This window comes from Monopterus albus, unplaced genomic scaffold, assembly GCF_001952655.1.
Source record: "Monopterus albus unplaced genomic scaffold, M_albus_1.0 scaffold39.1, whole genome shotgun sequence".
NCBI lineage: Eukaryota > Metazoa > Chordata > Actinopteri > Synbranchiformes > Synbranchidae > Monopterus > Monopterus albus.
Genome location: NW_018127919.1, coordinates 619,244 through 640,350, shown reverse-complemented (window position 1 = coordinate 640,350; position 21,107 = coordinate 619,244). Strand labels below are relative to the sequence as shown.

General features: G+C 41.3%; 1 protein-coding gene across 2 annotated transcripts in view; it reads left to right on the top strand.

The window, feature by feature from the left end:
• The first annotated feature begins 8,735 nt into the window (after positions 1–8,735).
• Positions 8,736–21,107, top strand: part of LOC109959415 (voltage-gated potassium channel subunit beta-3) — an 18,894-nt gene continuing 6,522 nt past the window's right edge. The window contains exons 1-5 of one of the 2 annotated variants that reach the window (XM_020598756.1): positions 8,736–8,996; positions 9,109–10,165; positions 19,614–19,657; positions 19,743–19,780; positions 20,046–20,125. In XM_020598756.1, coding sequence (XP_020454412.1) covers positions 9,861–10,165; positions 19,614–19,657; positions 19,743–19,780; positions 20,046–20,125 — 467 coding nt within the window. In that variant the 5' untranslated portion in view covers positions 8,736–8,996; positions 9,109–9,860. Of the gene's footprint in view, positions 10,166–19,613; positions 19,658–19,742; positions 19,781–20,045; positions 20,126–21,107 lie in introns of both variants that reach the window. The other variant, XM_020598755.1, reaches the window with a different exon arrangement.

The window sequence follows — 21,107 nt, the reverse complement described above, 5'->3', positions numbered from 1 at the left end:
TGTTGTGGTTGGGGGGGTGTGTGGGTGGGGGTGGGGGGGGGGGGGGGGACCATTATAAGAAATAGCATATGTGTTTCTGATGCTTACTGGTGAGTTAATGCATCTGTGTTGAGCTGAACCTCTCACACAGGCCTCTCCTTGGTGTCGAACTCCACCCAGCTCCTCCTCCTCCTCCTCCTCACCTCTGAACCCCACAAGTATAAATCTACACCACCAGCTGAAAAGCATGCATCCACTAAAAGTCAGCTTGTCACAAACTTGGAAACTGAGCCTTTTTGTAATGACCATGGGGCATGTTTAGGTTTCATTTAATCAGACAAAGTTAGTAGAACTCTTTAAGATTTAGAGAAACCATCAAACAGCAGTTTAAAACATCTAATGGTTAACTTCTGTTTTGCAATAAACCCATCAGCTTTGTCTGGTTTTTATGATTACAGTGAAGTTCGGTCTTTGTGTTATGGTCAGCTTTTTACTGGATGTTTACTGGATTTAAATTATACTTTGGCAGATAACAGCCTACATAAACTACTTTCATAGGTGTTTCCATGAAAGAGCATTCAACACTGAATATTCAAATAAACAGTCATACACATACACTATGTGAGATTCTGCACTGACAACAGATTAAATGTAAAGTCAGAGAAGTCCCCCCCATCCCCCCCCCACCCCAAATAAAGCTTCACCAACTGTTTTGCATAAATGACGGTTCATCACAACTGCATATTATACTGTAAAAACATGACCACTCACGTTTAGTACTGACCCTATGAGCAAACTGTGTTTTCCTGGGCACAGGTTGTGACAGTCAGAACCGTGTGCATGTCTGCGTGCATGTGCGCCTCTGGTCCCTGCACCTTTGTTCCCTATGTGCGCTTAGAAATCTGAGAAAGGAGCATGTGGCTATGATTTAACCGGCATCTGGAGACAATGCAACAAGGTTTGCACAGTATAACGTGTATCTGTGCGGTATTGAATGTATTCAGATGTCAGAAATAAAGTAGGCTGACTGTAATCAACCCTGGGCGTGCTCTCCCATCTAACACAGTGCACATGCAGCATAAATGCCCCCACCCCAAAACAGAAGTTTACAGCAAAGGTATGCGTGTTACGAGCTCCCTCTACTGAACAGAAAGTGGGCTTTTGTTTATTCTAATACACAGAGCAACAAATCAGTTTTACTTCGCATTTGTTTCCACTTAGCCTACATAGATTATCACCAGGGGAAAATAAAAGTTAAATGTGATGTGCACATCGGGCGTGGTCGTAGGCAGTGGTCTGCACCAAGTTCAGCAGCGCATGTTCAGCATATTTTAATCCGAAACATCTGCAGCTCTACAACTTGCAGAAAATCCGCTGTCTCAAGTGATAGGCTCGTACGTGTCAGAGCTACTGCAAAGCGTTTTAATGCTCGATTATTTTCGTCTGTCAGTGTGTGAACCGTGTGCTCTCCAAAAACTAAAACGCTGTACTGCGTATGTCATTGCCTCCACATGTTTGGACTGACAACATCAGGCACCGAGCACAGAGAGCAGCATGTCTGAAATGACCAGGTTCTTCTCTAACACTTACAAATTATGTCAAAATTGGGACTGATCTGCAATCTATCAGCTCAACGTGTCTCTTCTGTGTAAAGCTCTTTCATTCCTGAGATTTAATGGTGGAACGTTCAACAGCATTGAAACTATTAATGGCAATGTCTGCTTGACACATCGCAGGGTGGGAGTCGTCTACTGTTTCAAACGGAACTGACACCTTTTTATGATTCCGACACCGCAACTTTGAATCTACTGCTACTTGTTAGACAAGGTCGGTATTATTCACCTGCGTTACTTTGTCGCCCCCCAGCGGTAATAGGATGGTGTGGCAGCCTGAAGGAAAAGCAGAGTCATGTTTAGCTCCAGGGAGGGAGGCCTGGGTGGAGTCGGTGGCATTTTTCACTAACATAAAAGACTTCATGGACTTAGACACATACACAACCTGTCAAATACGCTGGCTGTATTTTAACATGGTCTATGTTGAGCCATTTTTTGGAAGTCATTATAGGAAAAAACAGTTTCATAAATACAGTATATTCTATGCCTTTATACAGTACATGTAAATAGGCTATTTTAAAACTTTTGCTCGTGTTGGGGATGAGGTTGAATGCATAATCATCTCCCTCCAACCAATCATTGTGCTTCTCTTTATACCTACATTATGTAAAACAATTCATTATTTATATTTTTATAATTCCTCATTAGTTATAGAAGCAATAAACACACGACATGTAACAGTAATAGCAGCAATAAGAGCCCCACTTGCCCACAGCAACAACATGTAGCCTACATTAAATTACAAACACACCAAATCAGTGCCTCACAGCAGTAAAAATGTTAATCTAGGGAAATACAAGAAAACATTTTAGGCCGTTGTGCTCTCATAAAACTTAATAATGACTTGTGGAAAATTAAATATTTAGTTTTAATATTTCTGCCAGTGAGCGGGAGAAGCGAGGTGCATTTAAGTTGTCATGTTGGATACTATACAAAAATGATTTGGGGAAGGTGTGTGTTTTAAGAAAACGGGTAGGCTAGGTATTTTTCTTTTTGCTGCAGACAAGATTTAGTGTTTGGCCACCCTGACTGTTACACCTTGTCCCTGCCCCACTGCTCCAGTACTTAAAATAAAATGAGTTTGACATGCTTTGGTGCAGCAGTGTGTAAAGATGGGTGAATAATGCTGAATCTGTAGAGATCCTCAACAGCACTGGCATGATTTTGAATTAAAAGGTGAGTGTTCCTGCCACACATCTGAAGAGAAATGCCTCCATCTGCAGTAAACCTACTTCACTCTTCTAACAAGTGAGCTTGCCAACCCCCTCATCACCATGCAGTGTGTACACAATGGCAAAAAATAGCCTGATTTGACTCATGTTTTTTTTTTTTTTGTGCTTTATATTCCTTTCTATATTGTCAGACTGTCTAAGCCTACCTTTGCACAGTTATGAAACAGATTACCAAAAACAACCTCTGCTGTTCCAACCCTGACAGTACAATCTGACAGTTGTACAGTGTGGAGACCTGTATCACCCACAGAAGTGCAAACATATTTTTCTATCCAGTACTTTGTCATTTTACTATATGTCATAATAATCCCATCTACAAAGAACAGGTGGAGGCCACCACCTACCCTCTGTGTTCTGGAATCACATAAGTCTGTAATTTACATTGAGGATCAAGACTGACCTCCACTAGCTATCTGTGTGACTGTCCCCAGTAGAACGAGCGATTATAGCGGCTTAATCCCAGATGATCTCTGTATCTAAAATCCACTGCAGCAAAGGCAGGAAGGACTGCAGTTTAGGAACAGTGCCCGACCACCATGACAGCTGGAGCAGGAATAGTTACATCCATAAATGGATTTTCAGCCAGTCAACGAGTTTGACCTTTGTGTACTGAAGCACTTTCATTCATCCATTAAGTCACTGATCATTTTTAAAAATTTTACAGTATGCATCCCACTTTTAAAAATAACTTAGATAACTTAAGGTAGCACTAGCAAGAAACTCCAAATCAACCCACTCTGCTCCGCCCAGCGCCCCCTCTCCCTGCTCCGCTATGCTTTGCTGTGCTCCACCACACTTTGCCTGGCTCTTCAGATTTTTCTCGTTATGAAATTACAAGAAATGAGAATGAAACCAAACTTACTCTGCACTACTGCTAATGCTGATCAGTGAGTCTGAGTCACAGGAGGCTTCGACAGCACCTCTCCACATTAAGACAGGTTTTGGAGCATGTTTCTATAACAAAAATATATTTTTTAAAGTTATATACTGTAGCTTTAACCCTCTGTATGTCACTTGTGAGCAAGTGTGCAAAGATTTTTCACTATTTTAAAAATATGACTCTCTCCTGGTGTTGTTTCATGGTAGGACAATGTCAATTAATTATTTCTATGTAAAAAAAATAATCATTCAGTTTGTTAAACTGGTCTTAACATCCATCAACATATTTCAAAACTGTAACCTCCAGTGCCTCCATATTATTTCTGTCTGTCTTTATTTCAGATGTGGTGATGCTCATTCCTTTTCTTCGGTGGGAAGAGATTTGACTTTCCCCTCTAGTGGAAATGGATTCACACACACTATGCTTCTTTGTGGTTTGTGTGAAAAACAGGCACTGGGGGTTTGGCTTGCACATTAACCCAGACCCCGACAACAGTACTCAGCACTGGCCTGAAGCTGGTGCCAGGCTTTGAGAGGCTGCCGCTTTCCCTTTGTTAGAGCCAACAGGAGCTGGAAGGCAGCGAGAGAGTTGGCTATGATGACATAGCCCCATGCAGATCAACTGATCAATTGTCCATGTAGGTGAAAAAAAATCATTACCACTCGGTGTTTGAAGAAAAGGTCAGAGAGCTAAACTCTCACCACTGATTCAGGATTATGAAGCAGCCACAGAAGGACGAATACTTCATCCGGGTGCTCTATTAATCTGTACAAATGTAAGCTGGCAGGGCTTCAACACAAATCCCACACTGTCCCTCCTTTGAGAGATAAAGAGAGAAAGATGCTGATTGCTTTTTCTATTCATTTTTACTCAAAGAAGCACCTCACATCAGCAGGAGTCATTGTTTATGACTGGCTGCTGCTGATGACATGGAACTAGCTTTGTTATGTTTTGGATTCAGACTCCACAAAGGAGCAATCAAGACTTTTTGATATTTTACAGTTTTCTTCCAGCAGTTTGAAGTCTGACATCCTTGGGCTGGATGTTTCAAATCTTCAGGATCTCTATCAAAATAGCACTGCCTTGTTGTTGTGTGTCTTACTCAGAAGCTGCTTTCTCCTCAAGTAGATGTAGCAGGTAAAACAGAGCTAAAGAGAAGAACAGATTTTATCAGTTCTAACACTTGATTGCAGATCATGTTTGCCAGTCGTGGTGGTAGTGGAGGAGGTAAGGGAGGGAAATATTCAGTAGAAGACATTTATGGCATCAGTAAAAAGCCCAAGGCATCATGCTCCTCAGGAAGTATTGCGGCCAAATCTGGAGGCCGGAGCAGCAAGACCCCAGACCAGAGGACTGAGTCAGAGGCCCTGGCTTCTCAGATTGTGGAGGCGGCACATAGGCTGGTGGAGCGACGACGATTGGAGCTCTATTTAAGAGAATGTGGCATTTCTTTGGCTGAGTGTGAGGCTGAACGCTCTGCAATGATATACAGGTGAGAGAGAAGGAGGATAATGTAGATAATGGATGGATGGAAACAGAGGAAGAGACAGGAGAGAAGAATGATGTAGTCCATAATTAGATCTGACTCGGTGTGAAATCTCAATCCAATTAGGTTTTTGAAGTTAAAAACATTTCAATAATGAAAGAGCCAACCTAAAAACATCTTTTCTCTTAAACCTGCACATTCAAGAGGTCACATTAAAAGAATTAGGCATATATTGACAAATAGCAACATACAAATGTGTGAAACTGATAAACCTCCAGAATTTATATGTAGTTTGATTTTATTCTGCTTCTAAGAAGGAAACACAGGATAAACTAGTAGATATTGCAGAGAGTCAGGAAGAGAGAAGGTCAGACCATCCTGAGCAGGCAGCCAGCTGTGGATGATCCATTTACACAAATAACATTTAATACTTTTCTAATATATTACTAATGCGTGAAGGTACTTGAGTGTATGCAGACGGCTGCAATTGAAGGCAGCAAATTGAAACATCATTCATGGATAAAACAAAAATGGTATTTGCTATCCTTTTTTTTAAACCAGTGACCTAGAAAGAAATACCAAGCATTTGATGAGATTTCAAAGCACAGCAGTGCTGAATAAATGTGACTGAGCTGCAGAAATGTCTGAATGCTCAGGACCACTGATGTCAATGACTAGTACGTCATCCGCTGTCTGTAATCAACATCTAAAAGACAGAGTGATGGGATCAACTTCAGCGGTGGGGGTCAGGGTGGGGCTTTAAGGCTATGTTGAACCATGAATCCACTGTCTGAAAAAACTGTAACAACATAAAAAGAGGACATACTTTACAGCATAACCACAGAAGGTGAAGAAATGACTCACATATACTGTTGCAGATTTGTGTGCATGTAAGAGAATCGATAGTTTATTTATGAATGCCATTCATGATGTACTGGCCTTTGAGAAATAATATGTATATAAATATTATTTTTAGAGGACAGGGCTGTTAAGACACAAAATGACATTTTATTTAACACCCTGCAGCCAGAACAGACTCACACAGTCATTAGGAGTCCAGCAAAGCTGCCTGCAGGGGGCAGCATCACCCTGGTGAGAAGACCAATCAGCCCTGTAGCACAATGACTTAAAACCAGAAAAAGAACCAAAACGTATCATTACTATGAACAAGTGACACTTGCAGTTTCAGAAAGTTTGCCCTCTGATCTAGAACCTACCTTACAAATAGCATACATTTGATAAATGAAATAAATGTACCACATCAAAGTCTGATTCAGCTGCTTCCTGTACTTCTGGCAGCACTGGAGGGGCTCCTTACATTCAATACCTTTAAGCAGCTACAGCTTCTCTGTTTGATATGTTAGCCTTAGTACATTTGTGTAATGATGCACCAGATTTAAGCTTCCTTGTGACTGAAAGCGATGGCCTGTATTCAACACAACAGAGACCATCAACCTTGGCATTCTTTCTGATTTGCTGGTTTTTCTGGAAAAACAAATTTTCCATATGCGCTGATCCTCTAAGTGCAGAGCAAATTTGAGAAAGTAAGATAGATACTCATTTTCTGACAAACAAATAACAAGGCATGAATGGCCAATCTTATCTTTCAATACAATAAGGCTTAAAGGAGAAACATATTTAAATATATTACAGTTTGTCAGATGGAGTCTACATTTTAAAGCTAAAGCAATTCCACTAAAAGCATTTAATAGCTGTTCTTTGACAGCTTTTTTGACAAATTAATGCAAGGCTGAATCATTTTAATGTCAAAGAAAGCCACAAAAAAATTATGATGTCTAAGGGAAAATTTCAGTGCTACAGTTTAGTGAGGACAGTTCACATGTGTATAACATCAAGAGGCACAGCACAAACAACTCTCTGCATTCTTTATTTCTGTCAAAACCACTTGCTAGCATCTCTGCAGCTACCAGAACAACAACAACATGTAACTACACAGTTATATCCACCAGTTTTTTATGTTTTTAAATGAAAACGTAGCCACATCAGCTGCACATCAGCTCAGGAAAGCAGTATGTAAATGAGCTTGAGTATTTTATTTATGATGGAGGCTTGGGCTTTTATGGAGGACATGTTTTTATAATGACATTTGGTGCTTGAGTTTGTGTCATATAATTTCTCCACAGCTTCAGGAAAAGCTTCATTCTACAATCTGTTATATAAAAGCATCTACATAAGAAAGATGTTCATCAAGCTCTCCATTTCCCGAGATCTCAATTTAATACCAAGTGGTTTGCAGAAAAGTCAATAGATGTAAAGACATGGCAACAGTTTTTCCATTATTTGCAATGAAGGTGAAGGTCTATGTGTGGAGGAAGTGATTATGTGGAGGTTTGGATATTCAGAATAAGTTGATTCTTTGGAAGCTGACTGTGGCTGCCACATCCAAATATATGTGCTCACAGTGCCTTAACAAGACAGGAGATCACTAAACCTCATCTTTTAAAACGTCACACTGGGTGGCACTCTCATTTTCTTTCTGCCTATACAACTGGAAACTTCCCCATCCCGTACTGAATAGCTCTTTAAAAAGAGCTGATTGCCAACTCAGAGTTACATTCTGCTGGCAGCTGAACGCCACGCAGTCTGCTCCAGGATCATCCTGGGACTGCAGATTGCTCTAAAGCAAGATTTTATTAGACAAGAAAACAAACTGACAGAAATGATGAATGTTTGCACAGTTTGTGTCTGTGTCTGCATTTTTATTTGCATGAGTGAGATATTTTGCTGTGAGCAGCAGAACACACCCTGAGTACTGAGTTAAACTTTGTGGACCCTCAGCCTTCTCTTAGGATACGGCAGCATAGTTTAGACTGTAAACAGAGCCTGGAAGGAGCCATTGCCTGACCACCAGAAGACACATCAGTTTGATATGATGTGAGGCAATATGATATGCTGTGCTTTGTTATGATCACAGGCAGATCCAGGGGGTGGCCAGGGGTGGCACTGTGATGTCCCTGACCAGGAGTAAACAAGGAGTGTGGCCAAAGGTAGCCAAAAAAAGCACTGTGTTTCAAACAAATGGATTCTTCATCATGTATGGCTTATTATTTCATAGAAATAGGGATTCAATTGACTTTTTACATGTTCTTCAAATGTGCCACCTCTCTCTGGCCTGGCCACCCCACGCAAACGTTTCCTAATACGCCCCTGGTTAAGATGTGATGTGAATTACAGGCTATCTATCAGCTTTTTGTTCTGAGAAGATGGTGTGCAGAGTTTTGTATAGCCTAATTTGGGCTACTGATCATATAGATATAAAGTAGATCAAGTGAAAATACTTTTTCTTAGACATGGAAGCATGGGTGTGGTGAAAGATATGAGAGAGAGATATTCCGACAAAGGAGGAGGCCATGTGTGAATATTAAGTGGAAATAATTAGTGTAAAATCAGGCTTTTTGCGTGTTAATATATAACCTGCTTTAAAATGTTCTTTTACTTTCTCAGAATCTAATAGTGTGTAAATGAAACGCAGAGATGGGGGGGAGACAGAGAGAGAGAGAGAGAGAGAGAGAGAGAGAGAGAGAGGGAGAGCATCTTGCAAACCAACACATTGCCTATGTGTCGTGAACATTTTTGAGCCTTTGGCAATAAGGAATAATAAGAAAAAACACAAAGTGGGACTCCGGACTGACAGAACGGTGCTGACCGGGCACCAAGACGCGGCGCCGAGCGTTTCAAATGTTTGATGCGGCTGATTCTTGGGCCAGTATGCCGGCATTTTTTTCAAATCCGTGCATCGTGAAATTTTCTCGTAGAACAGGACGGAACAATTGCTGCAGCCGCCGGTATGTGAACGACTTAACACACTGAAGGCAATACAAGCCGGTTCTGTGTCTGCTCCTGAATTTGTTTGTGCTTCTCTTTCCTCGCTCTCTCTAATGCATCGATTTGAGGCAGCTGGGCGATAATGCATCGCTGGGGTTGGACTGTGTGAATTCGCACCCTGTCCATATACTCGTTCAGCAATGTAAATTCGAGCAACTGAGTTTTCGCTGACCCGCCTAGCGACAAAAATATGCCTTGTTTCGACGAGAGGTGCGAGGATGCCTGTAACTGTGACGGTGTCATTGCTGCGGCACACTCCGGAGCTGCTCAGCTCAGCACAACTAACCTCAGCTGAAGACAAGACAGCAAGCTGGCAAGTGCTTTACCACCCAACATAAGCCATACGAGCCTGTGCATGTATGTGGGAAAAGGCCGAGCTGACACTCTCAAGGGAGGCATCTATTGCACTGAGGTTTTTGGGGGGCGTCCCAAGACCTGCCACATCCCCAAATCCGTCTGAGTGCCGCTGTGAGCCTACACGCTTCCTGATGATTTTTGGAGGGTAGCCTCGATGCATCTTGTGAGTGTGAAAACTCTGAGCGCCTTTTGCCAGGTTTGCACCACCAGACAGGAGACAGAGCAGACGGTAACTCTGTGTGTGTCATGTTAGAGGCTGGACTCTTGCCCGCTCCCTTCAACTCTGAGACAAAATCTCTGACCTGCCCAGTCTGAGCCCTTTGTATGAGCATCACTGCTTTGCCACAACAGTGTCAAGCAGCACCAACAATTTGCAGACATTATTGTTTGTGTGACTTTATAAAAAGGCTCCCCCTCACACCACCCACCAGCTCTCAAAATAAGAAACACCGGAAACCAGGGTCAGGATGCAGGTGTCCTTCGCCTGCACTGAGCACAACCTCAAGAGTCGCAGTGAGGACCGGCTCTGTGGCCTTCGCACTGCTCCACCTCCTGGAGGAAGCAGTGGAGGAGTAGGGGGAGGAGGAGGTGGTGGTGGTGGTGGTAGTGGAGGAGGAGGAGGAGGAGGAGGAGGTAGTGGACCAGGGAGTAATGGCAACTACATCTCTCAAGGCTCTGTCAAGATCAGGGAGGGGCCAGGGTCCCGTCACACTCCACAGGGTCACGCCCACATGAAGGAGGCCATTGGGCGCCACAGCAGTATGAAGTACAGGTGAGTATGGGCCCAGTGAGGACATGGGGAGCTGGAGCTTCAAGGGTGGAGGTTTAATTTATATCAGAAAACTCGACTCAGATGGTTTTGAATATTACAGCCTTTTGACCTCCAGATGAGGTGAGCCAAAACATTATGACCATGCTGATGATGTTTTGGCTCATCAGTGTATGATGAGCTTCAGTGGAAAATCCTCCACAAGACAAGAGGTGGCAGGTCATGTGATGGGGGCCTTCTGTCTTCACAAAGCTTTACCACTTAGGCTTTCTTTGTTTGTCTCTTTGTTTTGATGTGAAGTGAATATGAGGTTAGACTGAATTGTCACCAGCATGCATTCTATAATATCCTGTGCAGGCTACCTCCATATCCATTAGCAAAGATGAAAGCACTTCAGTGAGTGAACGTGCAGCAGCGATTTCACTGGCATTAGGAGAAATATGACATTTACTCCTCAAAACGCTTCCACTGATGGATGTAAAATGCTTATATAATCCATACCAAACCAAGCCATAATGTCATCACAGTATAACAGACAGCCTGCATATAGGAGCGCTGGCATTGTCTTATGTGCTTTATGCAGATTTCACCATGGCCACTTACACTGCGCTCCAACAACAGCTTCCCTAAAAATCACCCCTGGACACCAAGCTTTTCTTTGAGGTTTTTAAAGCGTTTCATTTTTATAAAATATTGTTGCAGCAAAGTATCTTGTGCGCAGAAAACTACTGCTGCACACCCCAGGTCTGAGTCATACTGTAGCATAGAAAAATAGACCAGATACTGTATAAATGCAAGAAAAGTGTCATTTGTCTTTTTTATCTTGGAGGTTTTGGCACAGAATCAGATACAGTTCACCTTGATGGATTAGAGCTTCAACTTGACAAGGACAACTGAGCCAGTCTCCACTCTCGCAGGGCTTCGGAGACTAGTGGAAAATAATGCATACTTATATAAATGTGTATATAAAATCACACAACATGCACTTCACACTATCCATAATCAATAGGACCACAACCTTGTGCCATCTGTCTCTGTCATTTTGACTATAATACTGCAGGAGGAAAGTTTTAATGACCTGTTTTCCTGTTAACCAGGTTGATTGAATCGCCACCATTCTCTTCAGCCAATTTAGCTTTTCATTTAATAGGATGTTTAAAAAGGGAATGAGGCACAAGACGAAACCTAGATATCTCAATAATTGTTTTTTCTTCCCTGAGAATTGCATTCATACCTCTGATTGGATTGGACTGGACTGTTCTGGTTGCTGTGCTGTCCCTGGAAAAGTGTCATTAATAGGGAGTGCAGTGGCACAATAAGCCTATACAGCATATGGCCATCTCCAGTTGCCAGTGGCAACACCCTAGACATTGCCTTTAGTTTTTGTCTATCTTAGTTCCTAATCTGCCAGCACTGCTGTTCCTTATCAGTCCCTTCTGTAACAGGAGTGCGCTCAAAGCCGCACCACCCGGCCACAGAGTTTGTTTGTGGCAGCACAGTTGTCACACGTTCTCCACATTCTCTTTACGCTGCCGCCCATCTCTGACCGAGGCCAGGAAGAAACAGTCTTACAGCTGTCGTTGCCAATTTTTGTCGTTTGACCGTGTCTTTTCTTAACCCCCTCCAATCCCATTAACCTGAGGGTTCATCACTTATTGGCAGGTCACAGACAATGGCACCTGCTGCCAGCTATCAATCCCCTGAGCGCCTACTGTCGCTTTATCTCCTTTTCTTTGATCAAAGTTTCTGAATTTCTGACAAATTTTCTTTAAAATGTTCCCCTTTCCACTTGTTAAGTTGAAAATGTGTGCTTGTGTGTAGTTCATAAGATAACGAAAAAAGCAGATTATATAAATAACGAAATGGCTATTGTCAGGGATTGTCTGTGACTATATTTACTGCTATTTATGTCTCTAGAGAAGATCTGTTAGAAATCTTAGAGTGTGCATTCATATAGTCAGATTTCACATTCTCTGATTTCAGCTTTTGAACATGAATCCCTTAAACCTAGATAAGCACAGATTTAGACCTAAAAGAATAATTTACTGTATGTTTGCATAACTATGTTGGGTATTTGACGATTTTCTACAAGTTTTAAGAACAGTAGTGATAGTCTTTTTTTGGGACTTATGGTAGGGTGAGTCCAGAAGTCACTCAGGAAAAGTTGTGTCGCTCAGCAAATTGGCTGTTTCTATGGTAACCAGGTCCCGTCTTTTCACCAACAGCAACCCGGTAAGCAGGTCAGGTGCATTTGCAGCATAGATTTATCAGCCATCGTTGGACAATTCCCATGGTGTTTTGTAAACCATTGGCCACAGGGTGCATTGTGTCAGTGGCAGGCAGCGGTCGTTATGAGGGATCAGCTATACCTACATACAACATTCAACACTAGGAAGAGAGTGAAATATTGCTAAACAGCCAAGCATTTAAAAAATGTTGACTGAAGGGTCTAAGGCCATTTCTAGGACAGCAGAGCAACATGGGCGAGTTCAGGGATGATGAGAGAAGAATGTGTGTAGTAATTTTTGCTGCTTCTAAATCTGTCCTCCCTGTGTCCTCAGGGAGGACAGATAAACTCCTGGCAATATTTTGGTTCTATGAAGTGAATTTAGCTCATAAAGATTAGCAAAACATTTTGGGAATTAAGATTTTGTTTGCTTGATAAGAGTGAAAAGATCCTACCACTCCTGTACAGTAAATGTAAAGCTAGTAGCTGGTTAGCTTAGCTTAACACATGACTGACCACTTCAGCTTCAAACAGGTGAAACACGGTGTGTTTAGATAGTTTTAGAGGTGCTGTAGGCAGATTTTGTTGCAGTGCCGGGATAGCTGCTCCCCCCCTTTTCCCACTCTTTATACCAGCTGTTGGTTGTAGCTTCATATTTAATGGACAGATCTGAGTGTTATTAATCTTCTCATTTGACCTCTAATGTTAAACAGTTCAGTGACCTTGGATAGACCAAGTCTCTTCTTGTCCTGCCAAAGAAGTCCTTTTAGACTAACAGCAAAACCTCCATTCTTGTAACCGACCTAAGCCAACAAATAAAAGATAAACACAGTAAAATTCAATTCCAAAGTACAATTTTAACATGAATGAAATAACGGGCAGCAGTTAAAGCAGTTCATAAATGTCCAGTGATATAAAACCAATAATAATACTGAATATTCTGTTGCATGTTTTGCTGGAGAACAAGGCTTATGTATTTGCATTTGGATTTGAAGAGTCCTGACATTCAGTTATGCAGAGAGGTGCTGCTCTCTAAAAGAGTACACTTGAACAATGAGTTCTGAAAGCCAGGACTCTCAGCAGCTGATGAAGTAATGACTGAGCCACTGATGAACAACCCTGTCAGGTTTTACAGATATAGTCTGGTCATTTAGTGCTATGAGACATTAATCCGGCTCCAGTGCCATTACTCTCGCAGTCTGCACATTATTCCAGGTACTTCTTCTACGCTGAGGGCACAGTTGTTCTTTTGATCCGAGGCATTTTACGTTAAGTTTAATGTAGTTGCCCAATACATAGAATTTGCTAGCAGACTACTCACAATTTTATAAAACCCTATGGACACCATATGTATTTAGATCCCAAGCAGTTAAAAGTATTCATTTCATAGAGTGCAACCATCATGAACAGTAATTCAGTATCTTGACCTTATATTTTTATCTTGATAAGTAATTATTGGAAACAAATGGTTTGGATAGCAGGTAGGAAAACCAGACAACCGTGACCTTCAACTCTGGATTTTTGTCACATTATCAGTACACTGAGCAGATTAGTGACATCGCTCTGTGCTTCTGCAACAAGTTTTAGACAAAATCACACTCTATCTTCACTTGATTGATTTCAGTCTGGCTCAAGAACAAAATATATCCAAATTATGTTCTGTTTTTGGCTGCTAAACTGCAAAGATCTGGCTGTGTATTTCATCTGCCACCTACTAATACATAAACAGGTTGCTGAATGTTATAATTATAAATAATGAACAATAGTTTGTCGCTGCCAGTTGGAAGTCTTTACTAGATTTTAAAACTTGTTTACAGAAAAGCTCACAGAGCAGATAACTTAATCTTTACAAAACATGAAGTGACTGCGGGGTCAGTGGTGTTTGAAGAGACTTAACATCTGTCAATGTGTGCCCATGGACACATGCGATGGCATCAGCAATCAGTAGGCTAACATGAAGCACCATGAACAAGGCCGGAAAGCAGGCTCTGACATCATTGCGTGCCATTATGTAGCAGCAGAAACACAGCCTCAAGATCTCAGTATTTAAATACCTGCTGCTAATACATATACTTTTAATTAAAATTCATTTTGGTGCAGTGGTAAGACTGTCCTGACAGATTATTTACATAAGTAGATAATAAGATAAATAACAAAAATTATGCTGTTTCACTGAATTGTTCGGCAGTTACATTTGAACTCTTATTTTTTACATTTCAAAATAAAGTCACTGAGGGAAAAATAAAGAAATGTGTTGAAATAGTCTAACAGTTTCCAAGTGGCTTTAAAGCTCCAATGGATGTTTAGTTGTGTAAACTATAAAGGTAATTTCAGCATTTCAACAAAGGCTACTACTTAATTCACTGGGGCCCACCTGAGATGTTTTAAATTAAAATAAATAAGAGAACCTTGGCAAACCGAGGCGTGCTGTGATACTCAAAAACACCTTAGTGACTACATTTAGTTGTTTTTAAATTCCCCGAGCTGTCAAAGTCTGTATTTATGAGGCAGCAGATCCAGAAACTGACACATCATTTCAGTATTCATCTTCATCCTTCTCCCAGCAGAGACAAAATAGGTCAGCAGGTAGCAGCACAGTGCACTGACCTTTTCAAACGCTGAATTTCATTATTAAACCCCCTCAGGACATGTTGCAGTGGCTAAAAATTCAGATTTCATGGACACTTTGTTTGCCTTAAAATCACATTTTGCATCCAATTCCCCTTCACAACATAGCCTGTGCCAGTGTACGAAGTGCTACACATATCCTCATGTCCAGTCCCAACTTTTGAATAGAAAAACAGACCCTCATCATTTAATGGTTCACAATTTTAACATGAGCTGGTGTGATCTCTTAGTTGTGCCACTTCATTTGAAGTGAATTTTTAACACACCCCATTACATGAAAAGTTTGTTGTTTAACATTTGTTTCATTCATAATAGATGAAGCAAATAATACACTGTCAGAATTACACCCTGAGTTAAAGGGCCGGTTCACACATAAAAACATTTACTCGCTTATAGTATCTAGCCATGCACATTGTTTTGTAAATATTTGCCCAAGTTTCTCTCTCAAAGCTTTGCGCTCTGTGTGCACAGTATTGAAAAATGCATATATATATATATATATATATATATATATTATAAATCCTGCTGCAAGGGAAACAGCGTCCTTAATACTCTGGATAATCATCAGACTTCCTCGCTTTTCAGTGAAACAGCTTTCAATTTGAGAAACAGTCTCTTTGCAGACTGTTAACAGGTCCATGGATTATCCAGTGGAACAAGGACACATTATAAAAGAGAAGTTGGTGCTGATATTTTAAAAAACTGCAATTTCTCAATGTTGTGAGATCCACAAATATAAATGAATACATGTTAATTTACTTAATTGTATTGAGCTGGAGGCAGAAATCTCTGCATTGGTGAGAAAATATGTTCCTTGTATTCGGGGTGAACAGTGTGCAGCATTATTAAAAAGAGAACAGACAGTAACCATCTTCCCACAGTTTGTGCTCAGAAAGTGCATGTACAAGCATGTGCACACACACACCCATACACGTTTGCTTGCATCCTTTGTCAGGACTTCACACTGGCACATTCATTTCCTGGAAACTCACAGAGACCTTAACTATGATCCCTACTTGCCCTAACTGTAACCTAACCTCAGCCACAGCTTAACCTTACATCATGTTGTCACTCTATTATTCAGTGACATTCAGTCCCCACAGTGTGAGAAATGCCAGGCACACACACACACTCGTATGAGTGTTATTAATATCTAGGTGTGCTTCCTCTGGAGAAAAGCCTGCTCAGCATGTGTGTGGCATTTTTTTGACATTTTTTGCAGGAAAAAAAGCCTCCATCATTTGCACCTAACCATCGTCCTCCTGTCTCAGGTGGAAACTAACTGTAAATGTCAGCACAGGTTAAAATGCTGACTACACCGTGACAGCGTACCTGGCGCTGCCTTTCTCTTACTGTTAACATTGTATGGAACAGCCAAGTCCTTATAATCACCTTGTTACGTTTTATGATGAGAAAAAGAAACAGACAAGTAAACATGGGAAGCTCTACTTAATAAGGCTGCAGAGCAGCATCTGTGTTTCTCTGCACCGTTCAGAAGTGCATTCATGCGTGGCCATATGCAGATCTGTGCCTGTGTTTGAGTGAAATTCCCATCAACCCTGAATATTCATGTGAAAGCATCAGCCGGCCCTACTGACACTCACACAGTATCGATCCCATCAGCATTACGTCTGCCAAAACTATATCATGTGAATTATAAGCAAAGCTTCTACATAATTATAAGCAAAGCATGTGTGTGTAAGAGAGAGTGTGACAGAAACGCTGTCACGAGGGAGGTAGTGAGAGGAAAGCGTCTCTCCAGACTCACTGATAGTAATTTAGCAGACTGCTGCACTGCAGAGAGCAGTGGAGTTGAGAGCGGGGAGGGGGCAGCCAGTTGTTACACACACAAACAATGACATCCTCCGCTGCCCAGATACAAACAAAGAAAAATATTTAATGTGGAACATTAGTCATGGAATTCACGCAGTCATGCTTGCTGGTTTGCCTGATGTGCTCATACCCGGTGTTATCAAATATGTTTCTACCTTTAAACAGAATGTTCAATATAAGCACAGTGAAAAAGAAAAGCAGTTGCGGATGCTACTGGATGCTGACTCATGTTTTGTATTTGTAATACAGAGATTTTCTGTTTTTCATCATGGAAAATGTTTAAAAGGAAAGCACTGAATGAATGTAGTAATTTGTGGAACTAAGGCTGATCTAGGCTTTATTAGTGTAATTATTTCACATTTATTAACGATACAAGTTTAACTAAAAGGCCTTACATACAAAATTCATTTCCTAAAATTCACTGAATATTCAAAATATAGGTGATATAAGAAAACTAAGCTCCCAAAACACCCAGTCTTCTAACATAATGACATGAAATTGACAGGCTCTCAGCATGAAGACAGATGCAGGAGGCGTTCAGATGTAACTGCTGCTGCTTCTGATTTTTATGAAGACTTTTCTTTTTGTTGTGAAGCTGAGGAAGGCCTTTTTTTAACCAGCAGGAGATATTTTTAGGATGCTGTTACTGGTCCAACCAAATTTCCTTTTAACTTCCTCACAGTGAAGTTGGGACAAAAAGACATAATACGATGGAGGTCACAAAAAAGCCAGTAAAAGAAAACAAATGGAAAAACATAAAATAAGATATCAGATTTGGAAAAAGTCTCTGAAATGTGTTTTCTCCCATATGCATCATTTATATTTACTCCCAGTCTTCAAAGTGACTGTCAGTGTGTGAGAACAGGCAGAGCTGTCATTGGCTGACAAACACTGAACCAGAGCCAGATTATTATACAAAGAATCAACTACATCAAATCCCACTAACACTTCATTCCTTTATGTAGCAGCCATGACCTTCTGCCTGTGTGCTGTTGTGACAGGCTCTAAAGAAGTGACACAAACAATGAGTTTCACACTGTTAGGTATTTTTAGCCAGATTTTTAGCCAGCCTCTTGTGTTGTTAGTTCATTTTTCCCTAAAGTACTCGGCTCTGTAGTTGACCCTTGAGGGAGTGGCCATGAGGGGGGGCCTCTCACCTCTCGAAACGCTAGGTGGCTGCATCTGGGGACAAAGGGACGTTGATTTAGGTTGACACGATTTTGGTCGTGTCGAAAGGGGGAATTGTTAGGTATTTTTAGTCAGATAGATATTGGATAGATACTTTATGTATTAGAAATGTTTAGTGGAGATAGGATGTCTAGTTAGACTGTTAAATGCTTAGTCATGCTTATGAGTTTCTACAGGGTACATCTGGTCAAGGATAACTAGAGAGAAGAGTTGATGACTGTCAGCAGACAGGGTGTTTAATATTATTATTATGACGTGTAGAACTGTAGCCTTAGCCATAATATGTTCTTATGTTTAAGACACGACATGTTACTAGAGGTCGTGTGAGAATGTTTTTAGTTACACACGGGTTCAGGGTCTTTCATCTTACATCTGCCTGTGTGCGGGATGGAGGTGGAAGATACCTGAGCGTGTAATGTTAATTTTACCTGTGATCCTTTGAATAAATCAGCACTGTTTTGTAGTTACTTGGACTGTCTCGTCTCTCAGAGTCAGGATGGTAAAAAGTACCGGGTACAACACCACACGTGAACAGCGACGCCCCTCCCCCCACATGGCACACATGCACACTGAGGGTGACAAATGCTTACATATGCAGAAAAACAAAAATAGCTTAAGGTTAGACGTTAAAATAGAGCAGAGAAAATAAAAGCAGAGTCGCCTGACTGAGTCTGAATGCTCTGACAGTCTGTCTTTCTGCATTTGGCTATTTGTGGCGGACGCAGGCAGAGAGAGGAGAGGAGCTGGAGATGAAATGATGGTGAGCAGTGAGTTGCACTGCAGTTTTGTTGCCTCTCCAGCTGGCTCCCTGGCTAATTAGAATGGGTGGGGGGAGCATGGAGGAGGAGAGAAAGCAAGAAGCACACATTATTTTCAACTGTACTGTACACGCTCCTGTAGTCCGAAATGCAGCCCCCTGCTTCCCTGTGCTCGTCCTTAAGAATTCAGCCGTCTGGATAATCACACATGGCATATTGGGTAATGACCTCCTCTTCAGCTCACGGGGCATTTTGAGCCATTCACTGTACAGGTCAAAGTAACTTCTGCCTGGACTCTATTTGAGCTAAACTCTGTTCCCTCCAGCTGTTTCACTGACCCGCTGTAATATGTTGAATTGTTAACATGTGGTTAAGAGGTCAGCTGTACAGAAATAATTAGACACAGGAAGCAATTTAACCTCAGGTGAAAAAGATGTTCACGTAGCAGCTCTAGTAGAGGAAGCATTAACATCCAGGAACACTATGGAAACAAACTGTACTAACATCATGTTTTTATTTTGTGTTATATTTCAGTTTTAGGCACATCTGGTTTACAACCTATCTACTGTATTATAATAATTTTATATGTAAGATTTAATGTGTGAATTTTTACTTTTGCATGTACAAGTCATTTGTGACAGATCAAAACTGAGTAAAAGTAGAAATTCTCTAATTATTCAGTACTAACTACAGTATTTTCATGTTACTCACACACATCAGTGTATATAAAATGGGAATCTATGTGCATGTGGCCTATATGCCCACACATTATGCAGTCTTTTTCGTTGTTTTTTTTATTTCTTTCCTTTTTCCACAGAAACCTGGGGAAGTCAGGCCTCCGTGTTTCTTGCCTCGGGTTAGGTGAGTTGGTTTGATGGCAGAAAAATATTCATCTCTGTTTCATCCCCCAAACAAACCAAAGGTCTCTGTCGCTCCTCTCATTCAGGCACCTGGGTGACATTTGGATCACAGATCTCTGATGAGGTGAGAGCTTGGTTGTCTCTTTGTTTGTATGGGAAGTCAGCTCCAAAACACCCTCAATAACATTGTTTTTTTGTGGAAAATACTATGGCACTGTCAGCATACATATCAGTATTTTAATTATAGAAATGCTTTCTACAGAGAGTACAATAGCCTGTATCTTTAATGTTTTATTCTCCCTGCATAGTGGCCTTCACAGATGACCTCTTTGTAATTGGAATTTATCCACCGTTTCCCTCTCTCAGCTTCAATTTTTGTATTCCCTCAGATGGCTGAGAGCTTGATGACCATAGCTTATGAGAATGGAGTGAACCTGTTTGACACAGCAGAGGTGTACGCCTCTGGAAGGTCAGTCTTCACTTTCTCCTCTAAGCATCAATAAAACTTCTGCTTTCTTGTTGAATTTTTTTATCAGCACTTAAGGATGTGCTTCAAATCCTCTGAGGCAACTTCTGTTGTACTCTGCCACACTTCCTTTTAGCCACTAGATGGTCGAAACCATGGACATACTGTATTATAGAGAACAAGAGAGTGGATTACAAAATGGTCCCCATTCCTCCCAGTGAAAGTCGCCCAGGTGGTACATATTTCAAAAAATGTTCTCTTTCAGGTTGACTCCTAAACTGTGGGGCTCAGTGCACATGCACATTAGTGTTTCCCTCACTTCCCCTGCTCACACACTCCAGTTTGGCCCACATTAGGTTTTACAATGGGATGACGTCATGAAAATAAATCTGTCTTCTAAGCTCTGCGAAGGTTTTACAAATATAAAATCTCCATGGATTAAAAGTTCATGATACATGGAGTGATATTTGACCTGGTTTGCTGTTCAAGGTGTCTTGTCAACAGTTTTACAAATGGCTCTTTTATCATTGTGGTCTATGGAGAACAGGATTTTGCATTGCAGTACCGTGAGTGGCCACTGGAAAAACTGGTTCAATGGTTGAGTGGCAGGGCCGTCTCCAGCTCTAATAATATACTTATGCTCAAAAGTAATCACAGCATACTCCACTCCTTACCACTCTTTGCCCCTCCTATTGTGTTTCCAACGCAAACTACGGATGCCTGGCTGCATCAAACTGTACAAAATGCAGCCTCCTTCTTTGTCCCACTCTCTCAGTGCAAAAGAACAACCTATTCAGTCTGGCAGGCACTGTTTTAGATCATTAGCTGATGGCAGGTCATTCATTGCTGGCTGTTTGAAGTGACTACTGGTGAGGCTAATGGACCCTATCTTGACAACACTGGGTAGAGAAACTGGGATAACAACAAAAGTGTCAGGTCCGCTCGGCGCGACCCGCCTCTCTTCTGCCTTTGTCTCTTCTGCTCG